At 43.3% G+C, this 23,645-nt stretch overlaps 1 protein-coding gene across 2 annotated transcripts in view; it reads left to right on the top strand.

Annotated features, from left to right (window-relative positions):
* The window catches only part of CRYL1 (crystallin lambda 1), a 137,714-nt gene that overhangs the window by 92,831 nt on the left and 21,238 nt on the right, over positions 1 to 23,645 (top strand). For both annotated transcript variants that reach the window (XM_077158802.1, XM_077158803.1), the window contains 2 exons: positions 10,604 to 10,765; positions 17,641 to 17,835. In XM_077158802.1, coding sequence (XP_077014917.1) covers positions 10,604 to 10,765; positions 17,641 to 17,835 — 357 coding nt within the window. The remainder of the gene's footprint in view (positions 1 to 10,603; positions 10,766 to 17,640; positions 17,836 to 23,645) is intronic.

The following is a 23,645-nucleotide window of genomic DNA, read 5'->3' as shown; positions in this document are numbered from 1 at the left end:
AGCCTGGTGATGGGAGCAGTGAGGAGGGCTTTCTTTGTTCTGACTAAGTCTTACTCTTAGGCAGGTAATATGTCCCTGGGGCTTAGGGTGTGCACTCCTCCATGCTCCTACATCTCCCAGGCTGTAGTTCTGGCTCCAGCATCCATTTCTATCCGTCCTCCAGAGATAGTTTTTCTCCCTCTCTCTTGCTCTCATTCTCACTTTCTCACCTTTCTCTGCCTCATCAAGTTTTCTTTGGTGTGCTAATGGTGTTGGTGATGGCTGCCCTTCTCCCCACTCCAGATTAAGGCTTTTATCCCATTGAGGAAATTGGGAAGAAGAGTTCAGGAAGACTTCATGCCTATTCTGCAGCAGCTGCTGTCCACCCATGTCTTAGTTTGCTGGGGCTGCTATGACAAATACCACAGAAAGGGCGGCTTAAACAGCAAGCATTCATTATCCTTTGGTTTTGAAGGCTAGAAATCCAAAATCAAGATGTCCGCAAGCCGTGCTTTCTCCTGGAGTCTGTAGCTTTCTGGTACTGGCTTGTCACAACCTTTGTGGTTCCTTGACTTGAGTCTTGGCCTCCATCACATGGTAATGCTCTTGGTCTCCTCCTATGACCTTCTCTGACTGTATCTGAATTTCCTCTTTATAAGGCCCCAGTAATATAGACTAAGGGTCACTCTGATTCTGTATGTCCACACTTAAATAGGATCTTAGAAGATCCTATTAACAAATGAGCCCATGCCCTAACTCGCCTTAACGTCTTCAGAGGGTCCTATTTACAAATGAGTTCACACCCAGAGGGACATGGGCTAAGACTTGAACGTGTCTTTTGGTGTGGGGGGCGTGAATTCAGTCCCCAACACACTCTCTTGGGACTCATTATAAGAGAGGATTTCTTAAACTTTCTTCAATTTTTTTCTGGAGTTTGTGGAGAGATAACCTGAAAAGGGTTTAGACTCTCAAGGCTTTATAATCTCTGCCCAGTGTGTGCTCAGTTTCCACCAACTTGCCAACCCCCTTCGTCCACTCTGGAGGAAGCCAGTGGTCAGGTCTCATCGCTCCCTCTGGGCATCGGCATCTCTTTATATCTGGAGACCATTCCTTACCCTGTGACCTCAGATCTCTGATGAGTTCAAGACACTTGTGAATTTGCTGTTTATCTGGTTCTTTTCATTGTAAATTGGAGGCAGTATTATTTCCTGCTCTCTGCACTCCTGAACCATGGGTTCTCGGTAACTTTTGTGTGCTTGTATGTGTGCTGTATGGCAGGGGTCACATTTCATTCTTTTTCTAGGTGAGCATCCCGTTTGCAACACCTTTTGTTGAATTTTTGTTTGGTTGCTTTGTTCTGGGGAAATGAGTGTGTCAGAAATCAAACCCAGACCTCCCACATGGCAGGTGAGAATTGTCCCTGAAGGTACAATGGTGGCTCAGTGGCAAAATTCTCGCCTGCCATGCCGGAGACCCGGGTTTGATTCCCAGGGCCTGCCCATGCCAAAAAAAAAAAAAAGAATATAAAGGGGTCCCTGAAGCCAAAATGTTTGATCATCCCAGGACCAATGGAAAGTGGCAGACCTCAATTGATTCCTTTCCAAATTCTTTCCTGCCTTCTCCTCTCAGTCTCATGTTTGATTGAATGAATTTCTGTCATTTTTTTTCAGCTGGGTATGTTAAACCTAAGTACTCTACCTTTTAAAGCCAACCATTAAAATATAACTGGAACTTAAGTGTTCCTTCCTCTTTATTTTTCAGACATGCCTGCCCTTTGCACCTTCTTCTGAGATTAGTCAGAAGGCTCGACGCTCCTAAACCTCCCAGCCTGTAGTTCTGGCTGCAGCATCTATTTCTGTTCCTCCCCCAGAGATAGTCTCTCCCTCTCTTTCTCTTTCCCCACCTCCCCACAACCCAAAGATAGTGTCTCTCTCTGTCTCTTTCCCCCTGCCTCAGTGAATTTTCATTACCGTCCTAAGGGTGATGGTATAATCCTCTATTTTTTAGGAGAAAAAGAGCAGACGCATTATTTCTGCTGCCTGGTTCAACGTTGGTTAAACACTTCACCAGGCAGATTGGTCCCCTTTCAGTAATGTGCTGTTGTCTCCAGTCACTTCAGTGAATTAAAACGTATTTGCACCACATATTAAAAGAGTAGATGCTGGGTTGGCCCTTGGTGTCACAGACAAGCACAGCTGTCCGTGATCATTTCCCTTGGGTTTTTCCTGTAGGCATTTGAACTTGGAGAGAAGTGTGCTTACTGACGGCAGTCCTGCGAGGACTGGGAAATTTCAGGCCTCCATCCTGCACTCGTGGTGTCCGGCGGCCGCCCTGCCCCAGGAGGAAACCTGTAAACCTCTTCTCCTCTTGAAGCTGTTCTAACATGTAACAATTGTCAGCTTCTGGTTAAATCTTTCTGGCATAGAATATTGTACATATATAGAGTCTTAAATCTTTGTTTAAAAATTTTTAACTAGATTATAAAATAGTTTTGCCAGAAGGAAGAGCTGCTTTCTTTTTGGTAACCAACAGCCAGTAGTTAGCTGGCTTATCACAGAATATCAAGGAATTTACCCAACATTGTTTTGAAAATGGGCAGGTGTGTGGCCATTACTAACCAGCCCAGTTGATCCTGCCCTTGAGCAGTTGCTTAAAGGTCTTTAACTAGGCAAGAACTGTATTGCTCAAGTTAATGCGGTAGCAAGATACCCGAAACTGACTAAGCTGCTTTGGGGTGCCACACCATAGATGAGATTAGAATGGCCACAACTTCACTACTTTTTACAACAAGAATGGTTTTCAGTAGGTCCTTACTTTAAAAAAAAAAGTCTCCTAGTAGACTAGATAACTCTGTCTATCCCCAGGCATAGATGGCTGGGTAGAATGAGAGAAAAGCACCCTCTGCCTGGTCCTCCAACTGTCCTTACCTGCATTTGCTTGGAGGTGGGTCTTCTTTGCTGAGGGGTGAACCTCCCCACTGGGCACACAGCTGTTCTTGGGTCCTGTGGCTGGAGTAGCAGAAAAGGTAGAACCAGTCAGACCAACTGAATCAACTGATGACCGATAGGGTGATTTGTCAGGTTTTGACCTACAGACACCTTGTCCTCACACTAAGGCTCCCAATTCTCAAAATTAGACTTAGCCCTGGCAGGGACTAGAATGCTTTTCCCTTAAGGCTGTAAGGCTGTGACTCAGAGCTTCAGAAGGGTTTTTTTTTTGTTTTTTTTGATTAGGTAGGATTACAATGTTGTTAATCTAGAGGTTCTAGTTAAACATAGACCTGTTCTCAGTAAATATTTACCATGACAATTGTGCTTTGGGTAGAGCCTTTAATTTGTGGACAGTTCATGTTAAAGAAACCCTTCCAAATGTTCAAGGTGGGAAAGATCCTCTCTAGTAAGGGAGTTTGGAATGTCACAGGTCAGAGAGACATTGGTGTTTTTTCCCAGGCCACTGTCGGGTTGCCTGGGTCCTGGTTACTCCTTATCTTCTCCCTGTATTAGGGAATCTTGGAACTAGATCATTTGATTAGGGACTAGGGAACTTCAGCCCATGTTATATTTGTTTCTGTCTCTTACTAATTTCTAAGCCCCAGTTCAGTGTCATTAGTAAGGAAGGATATATATCTCCTATAGATATGACTTTTTAAAGGCAGGCCATGCTCATCTGAACTTCTTTGTTTCTTAGATTAGGAGTTTAGGACCGGTAAATTCATCCTTGTCCAAGACTCTATTCTACGTTATAGGACTCATCTTTTTTTACTAAGTGGACATGAGAAGAAGAGACAAGAAAATGTTTTTTTCCCAATTACCTGGGGATCTGGCTATTGGGAAGCAATCCTCCATGGGTCACTCAAATTTCTGCATGTCTTGTGAGCGGAGGTACTAACTGCAGTGTCATTTTGGACTACCTTACCTGCATTTATAATAAAGTTGTAAGGAGGACTATATTATCTTCTTTACTCACCTAACATGCCTTGTGTACTTTCCCATGCCCATTAAATATTTTAAAACGGGGCTTGCTTTAATGATTGCATTATCTAATTCTCTGAGTGCCCACGTTGTCATCATCATTTTCAATAATTTAATGAACTTTGGATAGTTTTCAGCCATTTTTCTTCATATATTGCTGCTGCCTCATATTAATTAATTAATTAATTCATTTATTCTCTCTAAATTCACCTAATGTCTCTTCTGATTGGGATGCTGTAAACACAGCCATGCCGTACTAACCAGAGTGCCTGTTTTTTTTTTTTTTTTTGTAGCCTTGTTATGTAGATCATTGAAGTAGTAATCCCACCATACAGAATTCCCAGAAGACTTGATGGTTTGGGAATGGGCATGGATGGGGTGAGGGGGCTCTCATTTAGGTACCCAAGGGCCACCCACCACCTCTCTTTATGTAGTGTCGAGCCTGGAGCCCACCACTTGGGGGCTTTCTGAATGTTTTGTAGAATAGACAAATGTTCTAGTTTGCTAGCTGCCAGAATGCAATATTCCAGAAATGGAATGACTTTTAAAAAAGGAAATTTAATAAGTTGCTAGTTTCTAGTTCTAAGGCCAAGAAAATGTCCCAATTAAAACAAGTCTATAGAAATGTCCAATCAAAGGCATCCATCCAGGGAAAGATACCTTGGTTCAAGAAGGCCGATGAAGTTCAGAGTTTCTCTCTCAAGTAAGAAGGCACATGGCAAACACAGGGCTTCTCTTTCATCTGGAAGGGCACATGGTGAACAAGGCGTCATCTGCTAGCTTTCTCTCCTGGCTTCCAGTTTCATGAAGCTCCCCAGGAGGCGTTCTCCTTCATCTCCAGAGGTTGCTGGCTATGGACTCTCTGCTTTGTGGTGCTACAGCAGTCTCTGCTCTCTCCGAATCTCGTTTATTCTCCAAAATGTTTCCTCTTTTATAGGACTTCAGAAACTAATCAAGACCCACCTGAATGGGTGGAGACATGTCGTCACCTAATCCAGTTTAACAACCACTCTTGATTAAATCACATATCCAAGAAGATGATCTCCTTACAGTTTCAAACATACAGTATTATTCTGCCATTACGAAATGGGATTTTGATTAAAACATGACTATTTTAGGGGACATACATCCTTTCAAACCAGCACAACAAGCATAGTTCATGTATGACCCTTTCTTATTTGCCAGCAGTGCTATGATAAATCCCACACATTGGTTGGTTTAAAAACAGGAATTTATTGCCTCACGGTTTCAGAGGTTAGAAGTGCAAAATCAAGGTGTTGGGAAGGCCAGACTTTCTCCCCTGGCCTGAAGTGTCCTGCTGCTGGCAATGCTTGGGGTGCCTCCCATCACAGGGCAGTTTTTCCCTCTCCTTAGGTCCACTCTCCTGGTTTCCACTGTCTTCTGGGTTATTCCTGTGGCTTTCTCTGATTTATGGCTTCTCTTTATAGGGCCTTCCGTAATACAGATTAAGGCTCCTACTGCTTCAGTTTGGCCCCGTCTAAAGAGGATCTCAAAAGATCCTATTTACAGATGCGTCCACACCTTTACTGATAATACATCTTGAAATGTGTATTTACTGATAATACATCTTGATAATACATCCTGTGAAACCCACAGAAATGCCAATTAAGAACATGTATTTTGTTGGCATACATGATTCAAATTAGCACAGACCCCATGATTGTATACTCATATTGACAAAGAACACAATCCCTTTAGAAACTGATGGCTAGAAAAAAAATGCTTATGTCTGCTGCTACTGAGGCACAGAAAAGATGACATAAGAGCTGTTAAAGAGAAAGCAACTTGATTCAGGTTAAAAAACAAACAATTTTAAAATAAAATTAAGCAAATATTTTATTAAAAATAGAATTACAAATTTTTCTAATAAGAGAGGAAGACCTTGGTTTTCTTTAGGGACATAGAGAAGAGAGATTGAATGGATAGAAAAGGAATCAGGAAAAGAGAGACAGACATAACTTCTGATTGTTGGAGCCAGGTAAAATAAATGTTGTGCTTAAAGAGATATTATTTGTATTTTTAAAACAGTAGATATAGCCAGAATTTCTTCTGAGAAGTTTATAAAATCAGAATGATTGTTGGCTAATGCCAGTTACTAATATCCTTTGCATCAACTTTATTTCCCATTTTTCTACTTTTAAAAATCCATTTTCTTCTACCTTATTTAAAGAATCTTTCTCCAGTTTTGCGTCCTACTATTCCCAGCAGTTTGTTTAAAAAAATGAAAACAACTTTGTATTTAAAACCTCACTTCTTCCTCATGAGAAATGTAATTTAGAAATGCAGTAAAAGTATATGCTAACTACAACCTTAAATAAAATCATTTTATTATATTACTTGTTTATGCCAAGAATTTCTTAAATTTATTTTTTTATTATCGAACCAAAACAACATGCACACATGAACATTCTTGACATACAAACATTCGTTATTCCAAGAATTTTAACCCAATTCTAAATAAATGATTTCATAAAAGGTACAAAAGAAATCCATTGGAATGAGGATGGAAATGGATACATTATCAGGATAGCACTCAATGCGTATGCCACTTGTCAGCCTTCTAGGTTTCCTGTGGTTAATTTGAGAAAGGATTGCTGTTTAAAACCAACAGCAGAAATCCTGTGACCTTAACACCTAATCCCCAGGAAACAACACCATACATATGATCCACACTGATTTTTATTTTGGAAAAGTCTCTCTTGATTAGGAATAATTTTTTCTAGATCATTGTAGGACCCTGTTTAGGATTTTCAGTAAGCTTTTGTTTTTATCTTTATTTCATTTTTAAAGAAAAATAAAATGAGGCCCTGATTAAAAATGATGTGCTTTATTGTCTGTGATATTGAAAACTGATATATTCTTTCCCTTTCTCTTCCTCTTACATGTAATATTTCTTCTAGAGCAAGATTAGTCTCTTTTTTTTGGGTAATTGTGCTGTCCACCTCTTAAGAAGTTGGGTCATAGCATTATATTAATCTGATAGATTTTTATCAGTGCACTTGAGAGAAACAGTCAAGAGAAATGGATGTTTTAATTAGGCAGATTGAAGCAGGAGATTTAACTACTGATAACAGACTTCATAATGTAAATCACTTCCATCTTCAGCCTAAATAAATTCACTTCTGCCATGATTGCAGTAAGACTTTAGGTCGTCTTTCTTGACATCTTCCCCCACCTAAAACTGACTAATAGCACTTCCAAAGACCTTTTCATCTCTGCCTGTAAAATACCCTAAGTACTGAAGTCTTCTCAACCAGTTTTCCTTTCTGGAAAGCACGTGGAAGATTGCTTACAAGTACTCTGCATTAGCAAGTGTAGATTTTCTCTAAAATAGGGTGACTATTTTAAAAGCTTGGGTTGCTTTAAAAAAAAAAAACTCAACTAAATTGATATTAAGCTTTAATCATAATAGTCACCATGAAAATATTTGTTTTGGAAAATGTATATTGCATCGCAATGGATACACTTCAGAAGTGAGTACTTAACTAGCCCCTTCTTGGCCTAGGAATTATCTTGTGAATCCAGTAAACTGACTATTTATAGCAGTGCCAGTTTTCTAAAACAGTCCTAATACACTAGATGCTATCACAGGAGCTTTTATTACTAATGAAACATTGAAGTTTATGAATGATTTACTTAAAAAAACAAGTTAGAGAGAATTAAAAGTTATACCTATAACACCACCAGTTTCTTCCCTGCAAGAAGGCATATTACAATACAAGCAAAAGGGAAGTCATTAAATCCAACTCTATCATTTAGCCATCTGATACTCCCTGAGTTGAGTAAGCTGCTTTTGATGTGCCACTAATAGTTGTGACTCTTGGGTAGTTTCATTGTGCTTTACTTTTCCCAAAATTGGTTTTGTTTTGTTTTGTCAAAATCTGGGTGTGCCGGTGGTCATGGCTATATGTGAGAATGTCATTGATTATGTGTTGTCTCCTTCCCACCTCAAAACAAACAAAACCCAAACCAAACCAAAGTCAGAGCTTTGAAAGGTGCTGATAAAGTTGAATTCGGCATGGTCAAGCTAATTGCCTTCCCCAGAGATAGAATCTTCACCAAGACTTCACATTTGACAGCTTTCTCCAAAAGGACCTCCAAAAGACAGTTCAGTCGAGAATGCATGGAGGTGAATTCTTACCTGGTTACACTGCTGTCGTTCAGAGAGAACCAGGCTACTTTGTAGTGAGGTTTTCAGTTATCTCACTGTTTGATGGCCTCCCCTGCCTCTCCTCCTGGCCCCTTTAGGCCAAAGAGAATAATTGCAGCCTCTCTAAGCTTTGTAATCAACCCCAAGTGATGAAGGTACTGATGCATAGTGGGGCAGACTCCCTTTCTCAGGTGAGAGGTATTGCTCCCTAATGACCATGTAACAAAGAAGCAATCTCAAGGTTTAACTTGGGCAGAGACATTTAAAAACCGGCCCCATAAATTGCACACAATTGGGTTATACCAAAAACAGCAGCAACAACAGAACTGCAAGCAAATGTGCCATTGTAAAACACTTACATAATTGTAGCAGGTTTGGATTTCCTTTGGTTCAAGTTTTCTTGCCTCTTTGATAATCAAACAATCTGAAGAAAGGAGTAGAATTTCAGGGGAGAATCTGCATGACAGGCTCACAATAAGGCTATTCATGGCGAGTCTTTCATTAGCTTAAACAGTATCTGCATCACTCTTAGGCTCTGGCTTTACTACAAGGCCCCATTTAAACTTAACCCAACGTGAAGACTTAACTGATCCAGGAATTACTCAGTACAACGAGGCAGTTACTGTAGCTTTTCCCTCCTCTTTGATAAGGACATTTAACACAATGGACTGTACAGTTCTTAAATGACTCATTTTTTTTCTTTTCTGTCTTGGAGCTGTGGTGCTTATGTGACCTTACATTCCTAATAAAATTTCACATGGTTTGATTATTTATTTAAAAGTATAAGCAGACACAATATTGACTCCTTATCCACAAAGGAAAAGGCTTTTATTTTTCTAGGTGATACAGAAGTAGAATTTATGTCATAATTTTTACAAAGCTGATTCCAACATATGTCATTATTACCTATTAGATATTGAATCTAACTTGAAATCATTTTCTTTATTTTTGAGAGGTAATCCTGATGTAATTACTAGCAGTACTTCCACTTTTGCACACTTCTGATAATGCCGCTGGTGTTCAAACTATTTTCACTAATTTCTGATGTGTACATTGAAGTAAAGTTTCAGTGAAATTGCTCAGATGGAGTCACGAGTACCATAAGGTTAAGGCTTGTGGAATTGTCAAGGCCTGATACACTTTGGACATCCTTGATTGGTACCTGAGAGGTTGGGGGAGGTGAGGCCTGACTTTAGGATGGAGAGGAGATCCCTGAGGTTGTATTTGACAGCACGCCACACTGAGAGTATTGGGTCCCCCACATTTTGGGTCCTCACCTCAGAATAGTGGTTCTCAAATTTTAAAAGACCAGGGATGGTCAGGATGCTTGTTAAAAATGTAGGAGGATGGACCCCACGGTCAGAGATTCTGATTCAGTAGGTCTGGGATGGGGCCTGGGAATTTGCATTTGTAACAAGCTGCCTGGTTGACTCTGATGCTGGTGGTTATTGGACCATACTGAGAATAATCAAAACCACTAGCAAATCCTGGGAGTTCACACTGCCTCCCAGCAGTACCTGTGGCATGCAGGTAAGCAGAGACCTGTCTTGGGTAGGGAGAGGCCCCAGGGGTGATTCTCCTAAGGTGTTGATTACAGGAGGGAAAGGACCACACTAGTATTTCCAAAGTATTGGGGCAGCTCAGGTCTCCTCCAGTTCCATCCACGGCAGGGATGTACACTTCATCCTCCTAGTTCAGGAAGACAGTCATCTGTGGCTGCCATTGGGTGTGCTGAGAATGCCAGCTCACTCCCACTCCAAGCTTTGCAAGTAATTAGAATTGCAGAAAGGTTGTTATCTGCGGTATTTAATCCAAATTTGCCTCTCCATCCCCCTTCCCTACCCCTTTTAAAGTGACTTTAGATTTTTAGCAACAGCAGTCTTTTTTTCAAAAGAACTTACAATTAGAAATGGATTCTCAAGAAGCCTTTTGGGAATTAGGGATGTACCATGTTTGTTCATTTCATGGAGATACAGTTTTTCCTTGAAGATAAGTTGAGCTGATGGTCAGAACAGATAGAGAAAATAAATGGTTCTCACTACCGCTGATCTTTATAGCAGTTTGCCTGAGGTGCTGTCGTGTGTTCTGTTTGTAGAATCCACCCCCATTGGACTTGGCAGACTTTTTTTTTTTTTTTTTACATAGGCAGGCACCAGGAATCGAACCTGGGTCCTCTGGCATGGCAGGCGAGCATTCTTGCCTGCTGAGCCACCATGGCCCACCCTTGGCAGACTTTTTTATTATGAGAGTTTTCAGACCTACACTAAAGAAAGTGCAGCCGACTCCCATATGCTCATCACCCAGATTCCACAGATATTGAAGTTTTGTCATATCTTTTGGCAGCCTTTTGTTGTTCTTAACATTTGTGGGTGGTTTTCGAATTTGGTTTGTTTTAGGAATGAATCAAACACGAAATGCTTTGTTTGGAGTCTGACTGAGTAAGCTGTGATTGTGAGTGGTAATTTAAATGTGTCCTTTTTAGGAATGTGTTCCAGAAAACCTGGAACTGAAGAAGAAGATTTTTGCCCAACTGGATTGCATCGTCGATGACAGAGTTGTCTTAAGCAGTTCAAGCTCCTGTCTCTTGCCTTCCAAGTTGTTTGATGGTTTGACTCATGTAAAGCAGTGCATTGTGGCCCATCCCGTGAGTATTTCAAACCTTGAGAATTGACTGCATCTCATTCTGTTCTTCAGGGACAATATATTGAGACTTGTCCCCTAGTATTTGTTAACAGTTTTTTTGAGCTCTGATTAACTTATACAATTTACCAACTTAAACTGTGCCAGTAAATGGCTTTTAGGATATTCACAGAGCTGAGCAATACTAGTATTTTTAAAAAGAATTTTATCCAAAAATTCCTTGGATTTTATCAGAATATCTAACATGTAGTGGGATAGAATGAGAAGTACTTGAACGCTTTTGCCTACAAGTAACTCACTGTCTAGCTGAGGAGCCAGACTGTTAAACACATAATTCCACTACCATGGTAAAGGTGCCATTTTAAACGTATCCAAAATTAAATGAATAGAATTTTGTGGCTGTCATTTGTAACGTTAATTTATGGACTACAATTAAGAGTGAGATCAGTTCTGTTAAAATGTGATTCCTGGGTCTACTCCCAGAGATTCTGATTCCGTAGTTCTGACTTTAAACACCATCTTTTCAATTTTGTTTCCTTTTCACCCAGCCATTGTAATTAACCAAGCAAATTCTTCAGTACTGGGAGGGCATCATGAGATGTACTGGATAATGACTTCTGATTTAGTTTGCTAAAGCTGATGAAATGTACTATACCAGAACTGGGTTGGCTTTTACAATGGGGATTTATTAACTTACAAGCTTACAGTTCTTAGGCCATGAAAATGTCCAAACCAAGGCATCATCAGGCAATGCTTTCTCCCCGAAGACCAGTTATTAGCAATCCCAGCTCCTCTTGTCACATGAAAACATCTGGCTTCAGTAACTTCTTCTCTCAGCTTCTCTAGGACTCTTTTCTGTCCTTTATCCTTTTATAAAAGACTCGAGTAACAGGATTAAGACCCACCTTGAATGAAGTAGGTCACATCTCAATAGAAATAACCTAATCAAAAGGCCCCACCTACCGTAGGCCTACACCCACAGGGAAGGATTAAAAGAACATGATCTTTTCTGGGGTGCATACAGCTTCAAACCATCACAAGTTCCTAATTGGCATGCTCACTAAATGTTTTTTAAAGTAATGTAATAATATGAGTAAAGGAGGATCAGAGAGAAAATTCAATGGTTACTTGGATTTTACAACTCTTGGGCACTGACTCTGAGCTCAGTATGACCTTTGAGGACCAGGACAGCCTCATTAGGACAATAAAGCAAGCTTGGCTCAACTCGAATAAAACTGAGCACAAACATCAGAGGTTAAGGTCAGGAGAGGCTACACAGAGAAGCTGGGACCATACTGGGTGGCGTCTGGCTGGGCTGGTAAGGGAAGCAGAGTCTGAGGCTTGGGGAAGAGTGTCAGCAAAGATATCAGGCCAAGAACAAGCATAGGGCTGGTGGAATAGCGAGGGACCCACCTGCCTGGAAGAGGACACATCCTTGTGGGGGAGAAGGAGAAAGTAGGAAGGATAAACTCTCACTGGGATATGGAGAATGATAAAAGCTATTGTGAAGATTTGGGACTGTCTTAGGTACGTCACAGCATCATGATGTGGTAGGAACATTGCTTTTAGAGGGGAATATGAAGGACCTTTCCAGATTGAAGATGGTCAGAGAAGGGAGCAACTCTTTCCCAGCTGTTGGTGTGGTCTTCCAAACATGTGTGACCAGGACCTGGGCAAGGATTGGACACAAGAAGCTGGAGCAGGGAAATTCCTCTCTCCGAGCAAGAGTAGTGTAGGGTGGGGAGGCAACAGATTTGTTCAAGGAAGTGAGGGACAGCAAGCTGTAAACATCTCCTGATTTTATATGCTGAGTAGAGGGGCAGTGGGGCCGTTCAAGTAGCCATATAGTTCTGATGTCATTACCCCTTACTGAAGTATAATGGAAAGTGTGGAGAGTAGCCTTAGAATTAGACCCATAGAACATATAAGAAAAGCAGCAGCATTTTGTTACCGCTCAAAATGTGCTAACTTTTAAAACAAGTACAGTTGGCACCAAGAGGCCCCAACTGAGAACTTCCTAATATCCAGTCCCTAGGTTTCAGCCTGTTGTGTCTTTGCTTCTGTGACAAACACAGAAGGACTCTTAGAAACCATAAGCTCCTTCTTAGATCTGCCACTTGATAATCTCAGTGGAGGTGTAATTAGTGGCCTCTTGCTTGAAAGCTTCCAATTTCTAACCAGTGTTTTTACTTTCTTTTTTTTTTTTTTTTTTTTTTTGCATGGGCAGGCACTGGGAAACGAACCCAGGTCTCTGGCATGGCAAGTGAGAACTCTGCCTGCTGAGCCACCGTGGCCCACCCAGTGTTTTTACTTTCAATTTCGTTTAAAAAAAATTAAACAGGAAAACGAAATCAGATTGCTCAGAAACTACCTCCTAAGTTTTTTGACAAGATTTTTACCATGTATCTTCAATTATAAGCTACCTGATAGGTGAGATTACACCTTCTTCCTTTTCTTCTCTGTCATACCTAACCCAGAGCTTCTGGGACAGTCTATCAGTATTGACTAATGACACATTTCTCTCCCTCATCCCCGCTCTCCTGCCATTAAGTTGTGGCTCACTTCTATTTATTTAATTAATTAAAGGCAAGCAGCACAGTTAAAAGAAAGTCCAACCATTATTTAAAAAATTAATCTCTCATTACTTTTACAAATATTTTTTGCTAATACCTGTCAACTAAAGTGAATCAAAAAACCCAAATTTACTGCCTTTAGAATTTTATCCTTTCTTTTTTTCTGCTCTCCTGCTACCCACTTATGAATCCTTTTCCTGATGTTCAGGGTAGTGAAAAGAAAGAGTGAGGAAAGCAAAAAAAGTTCAGGCTCAGAGAGCCAGACAGGAAAGGGTCCTAAGCAAATCAGCTCACACCCTGCTGTTGCCTTCAGCATGGGACTTAAGTCACTGGTGGTTGTTTGCATGGACAAGGAAATAGGGTAGAACGGAAGGAGGCCCTGGCAAAAGCGGAGATTCAGCAATTGCAAAAGATTATTGTCTCCACACCTCCACACAGGAGCGACCTGCCGCGGCGCGTTGTGACACCTGCACTCTCTCGGGCTCCTTTCCCGGCAAGGCTGCAGGGTCACAGAGGATGCCAGGAGGGTGGGCCTGTGGTCCAACAGCTGAGGCGACTTACGTGGGAGTTTCGAAGGTGTTTCAGAGGATAAAATCAGGAGAGGACGGTTGATACCTGTGTAGTAAAGGCTCCAAAATAAGGCGCTTCATCAATTCTTTTTTGTGTCTCTGACATTCTTCCTCTCAGATAGTTTTTCCTTGTCTTTCTCGTCTCTGCCCAATGGTGACTCCAGAATTTCTCTGTAGAGGCGTTTAAGGACGCCGACCTGGCAGTTAGTGGGAACCACTCGCTGATTGGCTTAAAGTTGAATCTGCACCGCAATACCTTGTTACTTAGAATCTATGTTCCCAATCGGTTAAAAGAACAGAGCTTTCTACTGGTAGTTTTGGCCATGCTTTACAAAGAAGGCTTCTACCCCCACTTTTTCTTCTAAGTTTCAGCTTGGGGTAACTTGTGGTCTGATGGGCATAGGAGTGAAACTGTTAACCCACCAGGTCACCTCTCTGCGGCTACTGCCCTGGGGAGATTCTTCTGTCAGTGAGGTCGGCCTGGGAAGGAGGTCGTCCCATCACAGATTAAAATCTTGAGTGGAAGCACTGCCTAAAATGTACAACCCTAACATCTATTATGAGGCAGCCCCTTGAGGCTGTAAGATCATCTGTTTACGAAAAGCCACCCCGAGTTTTTGCCTTTGAGCTCCCCTTGTCGGGACTTGCATCTGGCCCGACTTGCCTTCCTGTTTGACTCTGAAGGCCTTTGCCCTCGTGTTGGTGGTGCCCGTCAGTATTTGCCGTCTGCCTTCGATGCGCCCAGAGTTGGGTCGGTGTCTGCGCCGTGCTGCCTGGTCCACAGTGTGGCCTCCCACGGTGCAGAGGCCATGAGTTCGGCTCTCTGGGTGGAGCACACGCTTCGGGACTCATGGCGTGGGGTGGATGGTTACTTGTGGCTGAAGGACTTGATGCGATGGATAAAAGCTAAGGAAGACGCAGACGGCTTAAATACGCAGACGGCTTAAATACGCTGGGCCACGCGGGAGCCTGAGGCCTCCTTCCTCGGGCCGGTGTGTGTCTCCGGAAGAGCAGCTTCCGCAGGCCCTGGGCCCAGCCCGGGGGAGGCTCGCGGGTGAATGGTCCATTGTTGTGACCACCTTTCGGGGAGAAGGGGCCGTCTGCCTCCCTCTGCGGGCTGGGTTTCGTTTAATCTGCTGCCGAGAAAACCAGCGGGGCCTCTGTGCCCGGGGGCTGGGCTGTCGCAGAATCACAAGCCCTGCGGGCTCCACTTCAGGTGCGGCGGGCTCTCCCCGGGATGGGGGGAGGAACGCTCCGCCCGAGCCTCAGAGGGCCTCCTCCCGCCGCAGTCCCTCTCTGTGCCTCCCGGCCCAGGGCCCTTGTGGAACCTTTGAATAATTGGCCTACACGGCTTGTCTGCTTCTTCCGCTTCTGGAGGGTGTGTCTCCGTCTTCCTAACGGGCTCCGGCAGCAGGGCCGGGTGGGGCCTCCCCTGTGCCAAGGCCCGGCCTGGGGTGTCCGGACAGAAAGACGATAGCGAGCAGTCCAGGAAGCACAGCTGCTCTTGAACCTTTTTTGTGACGTCACTGACTTTGGTGATCTCTTCTCTCCCGTCCCCTCCTCTCACCTTCTTTATCAACCCCATGAAGTTTAAGGGGCACCTCTTACTATGTCAAGATCCTTCTCTGAACCAGAAATAGGGATGGGCTTCCTTGTCAGAGGGCCTGTGGCCAGGACAAGACCGTCTGAGCTGAGCAGCGGCGCCCTCCCCAGCGGCTCTTGACCCCGTGCCCGCGGCCCAGGGGCGTGACAGTGCGGAGCCCTGTGGGAAGAGCGAGGGGCCGAAACACGAGGCAGGCGGGGCCGGGCTGCTTTCCCGGCTGGATGTGCCGCCTGCCCGCAGCGGGAGACAGAGGGAGCAGTATTTTTAGGAGATGTGGATAGAACTGAGAGGACTTCTGTCCCTGAGGGGACGTGGGGGAGGTGAGGGGGAGGTAGGGGACCAGGATACGCCTTGTGTTGATAGCTTTGGTATTCGGGGACTAGACAGGGTTGTCAACAGGTTGGGTTTAATTTCACACAGGCTGAGCTTACGCTTATGGTATAGCCCAGGGAAGAAAACAGTTATGAACATGGGCCTAGGGTCTGAGGTGAGGTGAGAAAGAGAGAGAGATATTGGGGGTCCTTAGCCTCTTGGTGCGGGGAGTTGAGCGCTCCCAGGGAGAGTGTGAGAGCTGGGCAGGGGGCGACCAGCCCGGGAACCCAGAAACCCCTTCATTTAAAGTGTATGCAGAAGAGCCAGCTGGGAAGACCCAGGTGAGAGAACGAGCAAAAGCTACATAAAAAATCCTGGCTACCATTTATCTCGGTCTGTAGTTTTGCTATGTATGAGGCTTACGGTGTTTTTGAAAGAACCCTAAGCCCTGGCATCCCTGTTTTATATAGCGCGGTAAAATTCTGTTGCGTTAGACAAGTGACCAGTCCTTAGCATTCTGATTTTTAAAAAGATCAGAGGTTGGACATTTTATAATTCTCCAGTGACTGTAGATGGGAGACAGCTGACTCCATTAAGGTGTGCCTTCATCCTTTGTCTGTTTGAAAACAGGTGAAGGCCTTTTCTTCTGGGTGGATGGAGGACGTGGCTGGGAGTTCCCCGGATCTGAGTCCCTCGTGGATCAGTGCCTCCTCCTGGACTCTGCCATTTATTTTTCCTTCCCTTTTCTGTAGAAGTCCTTCTAGAATGGGCACGTCTCATGGTTATTTAGTAAATGTGAGATTCTACCAGTTATCACCCAACTATGGAGGAAAACAGTTTGAAAGCATTCTGCAGCAGTAGTTATGTGGTTCTTCAGCTCAGGGGTGAGGTCATTTAATCATTTTCTTTGGACACTAGAGGATTCTCTTGGGGTAGGGTGTCAGGAGATCTTTAAGCCCTGAGTTTGCATCTTGGGGTTTCCTCAGGCCCTGCCTGCTTTTGGACAGGCCATTGTCTGCTGGGTGGGGCACCCACCGTCACAGAGGAGGGGAGCGTGGGGGGCTGCCGGCGAGCCCCAGGGCTGTGCGGTCCCCAGCACCAGGGCTCCTCTGCAGAGCTCCAAGGGGAGGCTAATGGGGAAAGCAGATGCTCATGCCACAACATAGAGATTAAGGAAATGCCCGGTTTGGGCCGATGCTCTCACCGCTGATGGGCACTCTCTTCCATGAGTGGCAGAGGAAGGAACTGGCTCTGGAGAATGGGGGGGTGGGGTGGGGTGGGCAGAAGCCTGTGAAGTGGAGACGGATGATAGAGAGAAATCCTCTAAGGGGGAAGGAAGTTGGGCATCTGGGGTTTGGAGATTATCTATACTTTTCTTGGGTGGTGATCTGTACCTTCAAATGTCAACCTCAACTCAAAATTTCAACTTCGTACATTGGTCAAAATCATTTAAAAAAAAGCTATGGAGTTCTACATCCAGGTTCTGTCTTTTCTTTCTCTGTCCTTCATGAATTAATTTATTTCTCACGTTTCTTGTCATTGGCTGCAAAGCTAAAAAGTCCATTCCGGCCCGAAGTTGAGTTCTCCCCATCTTTGGACAGGTCGTTGTCTGCTGGGTGGGGCACCCACCATCACAGAGGAGGAGAGGGTGCAGGGCTGCGTGGTCCCAGCACCAGGGCTCATCTGCAGAGCACGAAGGGAAGGCTAATGGGGGAAGCAGATCTTGTCATTCAGAACCGTTGAGGAAAGTCTGATAGCAAAACACCCCCAATCTCTTGTGCACTCCTAACTCCCTCTCTCCCTCCCTCTCTCCCTTCGTAAGGTAAACCCACCCTATCACATCCCGTTGGTCGAGCTGATTCCACATCCCGAGACGGACCCTTCGACTGTGGACAGAACCCACGCCCTGATGAAGAAGGTCGGGCAGTCTCCGGTCAGACTCCGGAAGGAGGTGGACGGCTTTGCCCTGAACCGCCTGCAGTACGCGCTCATCAGCGAGGCCTGGAGACTCGTGGAGGTACCGGCTCGTCGCTCCCTCCCAGCCCCGAGCAGAAGAACAGAAAGGGCCTCTGGGGGACCCACAGGAGGTCAGATAGACAGATAGCACCCTGGATGTCTTGCTCTGTTCAGGAAACCAAAGGCAAGCTTTTCCTCTCAGGTTCCGTCAAAAGGCAATGAAAATTTAGCGTAGAATTTCACTTTATGTTTCAGAAATTCCTCTCTTACAGTAAGTCACCCGATACTGGGACACGGTGATAGACTTGTCTTTTTCCTGTCCTTTGCTGTCATTACCACATAATTATGTATTTGTGACATGCTGCATTTTCCCACAGTTTCAGATTTCCCCCCAATGTTATAACTTTTCAGGAGAAAAAATTACATTTTGAGTAAAGTGAACTTGAATCCTCTGAAGGAACCAACTTATTTCAAAATCTTGACTAAGAAACCTTGAGTAAAGTGAATAAACATTGAACTTGTTCGAAATATGTTTGTCTTACATAAAAGTAAGAAATTTGTTTTCTAGGAAAAGTTTAAAATTTTTTCTTAATTTAAATTTTCATTTTGAAATACGGACTTACAAAAAACATTGCAAAAATAGTACAAAAAATCCCTGCATAACATATCACATAACCACAGTAAATGATCAAATCAGGGCATTCGCATTGCTGCAATGCAATGAACTAATTTACAGAACTTCTTCGATTCCCAATTCCTCTCACTAATGTCCTTTTTTCTGGTCTAGGATCCAAACCAGAATATACATTCTGTTAAGCAATTATGTCTTCAATCAGGGACAGCTCCTCAGTCTTTCTTTGCCTTTCATGATCTTGGCACTTCTGAAGAGCTCTAGTTATTTTCTAGAATGTCCCTCAATTTGGGTTTCTCTGAAAGAAAATACATATATGTAATTTCTTCCTTTAATGAAAAGATTTTACATGTGAGTTACGGGATCACTTAGCTCTGTATGCTCCAATCTCCACTTGTCCAAGGGACCACTGTGCCTGGCACACCAGGCCTCAGAGCATCCCCAGGCAGCAGATTGGTGTAGGAATCTGACAGTATGGGTGTATGTTCACCTGCTTTCTGTGCCTGCCGAGCTTCTGCAGGGCAATGCAGCACTGTGCGCCAACACCCATCTTGCAGAGCCAGGGTAGAACCAGTATGGTTCTCTCCAGTACGTGAGGTCAGAAAATGGGTGCTCATATCTGCATTGTCTTTACCTGGAATCAGTCCATAGCTCCCTGCCTTGACTTGCATGGATACATTCCAATCTCCTTCCTAAGTCAAGAACCAGGAAGCCAGCCTATGGCTCAGCTTCCTTGGACATTGTGTTTTAGATTCCCAGCAGTTCTTAGGGAGCCAGGCAGATGTAAATGATAAACGTGACCCTCCCACTTCCTGGTTCTGACATTCGGTCAACTTCTTATTAGTTTAATCCTTTGACCTAACTGCCATGTGCATCTCCACACAATTTAAATGTCCTCACCATTTAAATCTGCTTAATGCCATTATGGCTCCAGGATACCATCTTGGGATTTACATGGTTGAGTTTGCTGTTTTAATTTCGTAGGAATTATAGAATGTTTTTGAATATCTGCCCTGTTAGGGTATTTTAATAAGTAAGAAACACTGAACTAAAAGCATCCCCTCTGAGATCCATTTAAAATATTCCTACGTCTCTAGAATAGGAAAAACATTTCAGAAACCCAAAGAAAAATTCAGCTATTGCAGTACAATTGTGGAGACTTTTTAAGGTAATTTTTACTTTTTATTTGTAAGGTACTTTAGTGCCCTCAAGAGACCAACGAAATCTTTGAGTGAAATTTTACTTTCTCCAATCTGAAAGATGGAAGCCAATGAAGGGGAAATTTCCCTTTCCTTCTGAGTAGATTCTGGTGTAGGGGAATTAGGTGGGAGAGATGCCCCAAGAATTCTCTCTGTTTTGATGACACGAACTAGAACACACAGCAGTCAGGAAGATCCAGTGGGGAAGAGCCACTGGGAGTGTTCCAGCATCTCCCATTATGGTTGGAGGTGGAGGTAAGGATAGGAAGAGTTACTCTGTTTGGTTGCTCCAAAATTCTTTTTGGCTCCTTTTGTCTACCCGTCTTTAGATCGTCCTGCCACGGGTTCATGGCAGGCTGAGTGTTATCAGATCACTGGACAGCAGGGCTGTTCTTGTTCCTAGTTTTCAGAGAAAGTCACTGCAGAGGTTAAGAAAGTATGAAGAGAACCCACAGAACTGCCTTGGGGCAAGTCTAGAAGATAATTTATTTAAAAAAATAAAGATGATGTATAGATAGTGAGGATTGAGGCATTTCTAGAAACTTCGTTTACTTCTCGCCTGGTTGGGGTGGTAGTAGGGATGGAAATAGAACTATTGGGTAGCCCTGAGCTCTGCCATGGAAGCTTCCCTTTGGCATTTTACCTATGGGGGGGTGAGGTTTGTAGGGAGGCAATACTGAAAGAGGGGGTGGGAAGCTCCATTATTGTACCTGCTTTTGTTTGTTTGTTTTTTAATTTTACTGTGGCAACATCTATAATGTAAACTTTGTCATTTTAACCATTTTTATGTGTACACTTCAGTGGCAATCACATTCACAGTGTTGTGCTACCATCACTATCATCCATTACCAAGACTTTTCATCACCTCATACCGAAACTGTACCCAGTGAGCAGTAACTCCCCACCCCTCCACCTTCTAGCTCCTGGCAACCTTTGATCTATTTCTACCTGTAGAAATTGAATTTTCTTATTCTACCTATTCTACACAGCTCATATCAGTGGAATTATACAGTATTTGTTCTTCTGCATCTGGCTTACTTCACTCAATAAGATGTCATCAAGGCTTATCTTGGTGTCGCATGTATGAGCAACTTTATTCTTTTAGTGGCTGAATAATATTCCACTGTATGTAGATCCCACATTTTATGCATTCATTCATCCGCTGCTGAGCAACTTGAGTTGCTTCTGCCCCTTGGGTATTGTGAATAGTGCTGCTGTGAGCATGAGAACTGCACCAACTTTTACTGCCACCTCTCACAGGCACCTCTGTCCTGGGCCATCAGGACCTCCAGCAGACCCTGGACGGGTCACTTCCCTGCCCCCAGGGACACTAACAGGCTGGAAACACACATCTTCTGAAGGATCACTTTCCAGTAGCAGAGAAGCTACCAATATGGGCTTTTGAATGTCCAGACAGATGCCTTATTTTCTTTAAGGCTTTTGGACTAGACAACAGACCCAGGGCATTGTCTCAAGGTTCCTCCAAAAGAAATATCTTTGCACAATTACTAGATTTGTCACAGAATCCCTCTTTAGCCTGACAGTGGTGGCATGCCACTGCTCCTTAGCACAGGCACAAAGGCCCTTTTCTGCTGCCCGGGGAAGAGTGCAACTTGCACGGTGTGTCAGTATTTCCTCCTAGAAGATGGGAAGCCATCACTTGGGTTGCTGTAAGGATTCTGGAATTTTGAATGAGTTCCTTGAAATAAAACCTGTGCTGTCTGTGGTCTGTTTTTACTTCAGGTAGCACTGGTCAGGAAAGGTTAGAAAACCTCTTCAAAGTGCTGCCTTCCCTGCTGGACATCTGCATACATGCACCGAGCCACACCGAGCACTGGGGCTGAATGACACCTCCCTGACTCAACCGCAGATGCAGTTGAACTTGAATGTAGACTTTGGGGTGGTTCCTTAAAACCTTTAGGAGCTGAATCAGGTGAATTTTTACAGTAAAAACAGAAGATGTATTACAAATTTTGAGTTGAAATAATCCAAAGACTTTGCCAAGGTTCCCTTCCCAAGTGAAGACTGAGGTGTTCCGTGTGTGGTCAGAAGCACCTTTACACTCAGCATTAATGGTAGTGAGCAAAGTGGGGTTCAGTATTCTTCTCTGGTCAGGATCAGGAGGACTTGCCCTTACTTTAGATTCAGTGGATATTTTTGTTATTTTCTGGACTCACAAAGCAAGTTTAGCATAACCTTTTCACTTTGATCCACACTTGGAGCATGAGTTGGTTAGGGCTGATGGACTTTCAGAGTTGGAAAGGTGCAAGATGGCTGGATTGGAGGGGGCTATGGGAGACTGTGTAGGAGATACTGCATACCTCTCTCCTGGGTGTGTAGGGTGCTGGCTCAGCAGATGCAGTGAGGAGAGCTGTGCTGTATTATCTGTATATGAATCACTGTGTGCAAAACTAACCTAAGGGTGAATTTCCAGGGGTGCAAGCCCCAATTAGGGGTATGAGCCAGGCTGGGACTGACAGTGAAACTGGCCAGAATCATGACTTGCAGTTCTTCCTCAGCCATGAATGTGTCTCGATACTGATTTTAAATGAGCAGAAGGAAACCACTTGGCCACTCATTCACTCTGTTGAGTTCGTGTGGATTGCATGGATTGATTTTTGAATGTTGAATCAGCTTTGCATGGAATAAATCCTACTTGGCCGTTATTGGATTCATTTTGTTTATAGTTTGTAGAGGATTTTTACATCTAAGTTCATGAGAAATATTAACCTGTATTTTCTTTTTTTTTTATACTGTCTTTGTCTGATTTTGATATCAAGGTGATATTGGCCTCATAAAATGAGTTGGGAAGTTTCCCTTCCCTCCTCTGTTTCTTGACAAGTTTTGTCACATTTTTGCTAATTCTTCTTTGAAGTTTTGGTAGAATTCTCCAGTGTATGCCAATGAAGACTGGGCCTGCAGAGTTCTTTTTTTGGAAGCTTTTTAATTATGAATTCAGTTTCTTTGATGGTTATGGGACTATTCAGACTGTCTGTTTCATCTTGGTTGAGTTTTGGTGGTTTGTGGTTTTCTAGAAATTGGTTCCTTTCTTCTAAGTTGTCACATTTATGAGTGGTTCATAGTATTCCCTTATTATCCTTTTAATGGTGATAGGATCTGTAATGAAACCCCTAAGTTCATTCCTGATATTGCTGACTTGTGTCTACTCTCTTTTCATCTGTCAGTCTTGCTAGAGCTTTATCAACTTTATTGATATTTTGAAAAAAAATCAGCTTGTTATTTCATTGATTTCTTTCTATTGTTTTCCTGTATTCAGTTTCACTCACTAACTCTGAAGTTAATAATGGAAGTAAGCATCAAAGACAAATTCTAACAAAGATGGGAGGGCAGTAACCGGGAGGCCCCTGTACAGGTATGTCTTGTGGAGTTTTGTGAAAGGAAAGGTCAAGCTGCAGGCATTAATTCTATGCCAGAAAGAGAAAGTGCTGGGAATTAGAAGCACCTTGTATTCATCCTGTCTTAGATCATGACACACTGTCTTGTCATTGCTTGTTGACTTGTCTGTCTCCCACTTGGCATTATAAGCCCTGCAATGGTGGAACCATCTGTGAGCAGATGGACACACAAATATCTGAATGAGCTGGGTTATATTGTCTCACAGATGCTCACTCCATTTTGTTCCTTCCGGTTTGACTTCAGAATTGGAATGGGGAAGCCCTTGTGGACTTGGTAATGCCAGATGGACAAGTCTTGCCACGATGTAGTTATGGCTGTTTCCCTTGCCCAAAGACTAGGTCATTAGGTGATAGAATCCTGTTTTCCAGGAATATAATTTTAAATTGATAGAATTAAAGTCATTAGCACAAAAGGGAAATTGTGTTGTGATGATGGACCCTTGACCACACAATGGTTGTGTTTGTATTCCCCATAAATTCTTTCACCCTGAAGTGATGGTAGATAGAAATGAGCCAGAGTGAATCATAAAACCATCAGCAGATTCCCTGCCTGTTGGAATGCGTTGGTGGTGATGAGCTTGGAAATTGCTTACCTCAGGTCTTACCCATCCTCTAAGGGATGTCA

The sequence above is a fragment of the Tamandua tetradactyla genome, chromosome 4, assembly GCF_023851605.1.
Source record: "Tamandua tetradactyla isolate mTamTet1 chromosome 4, mTamTet1.pri, whole genome shotgun sequence".
Lineage (NCBI taxonomy): Eukaryota > Metazoa > Chordata > Mammalia > Pilosa > Myrmecophagidae > Tamandua > Tamandua tetradactyla.
This window is presented reverse-complemented; position numbering and strand designations above follow the sequence as displayed.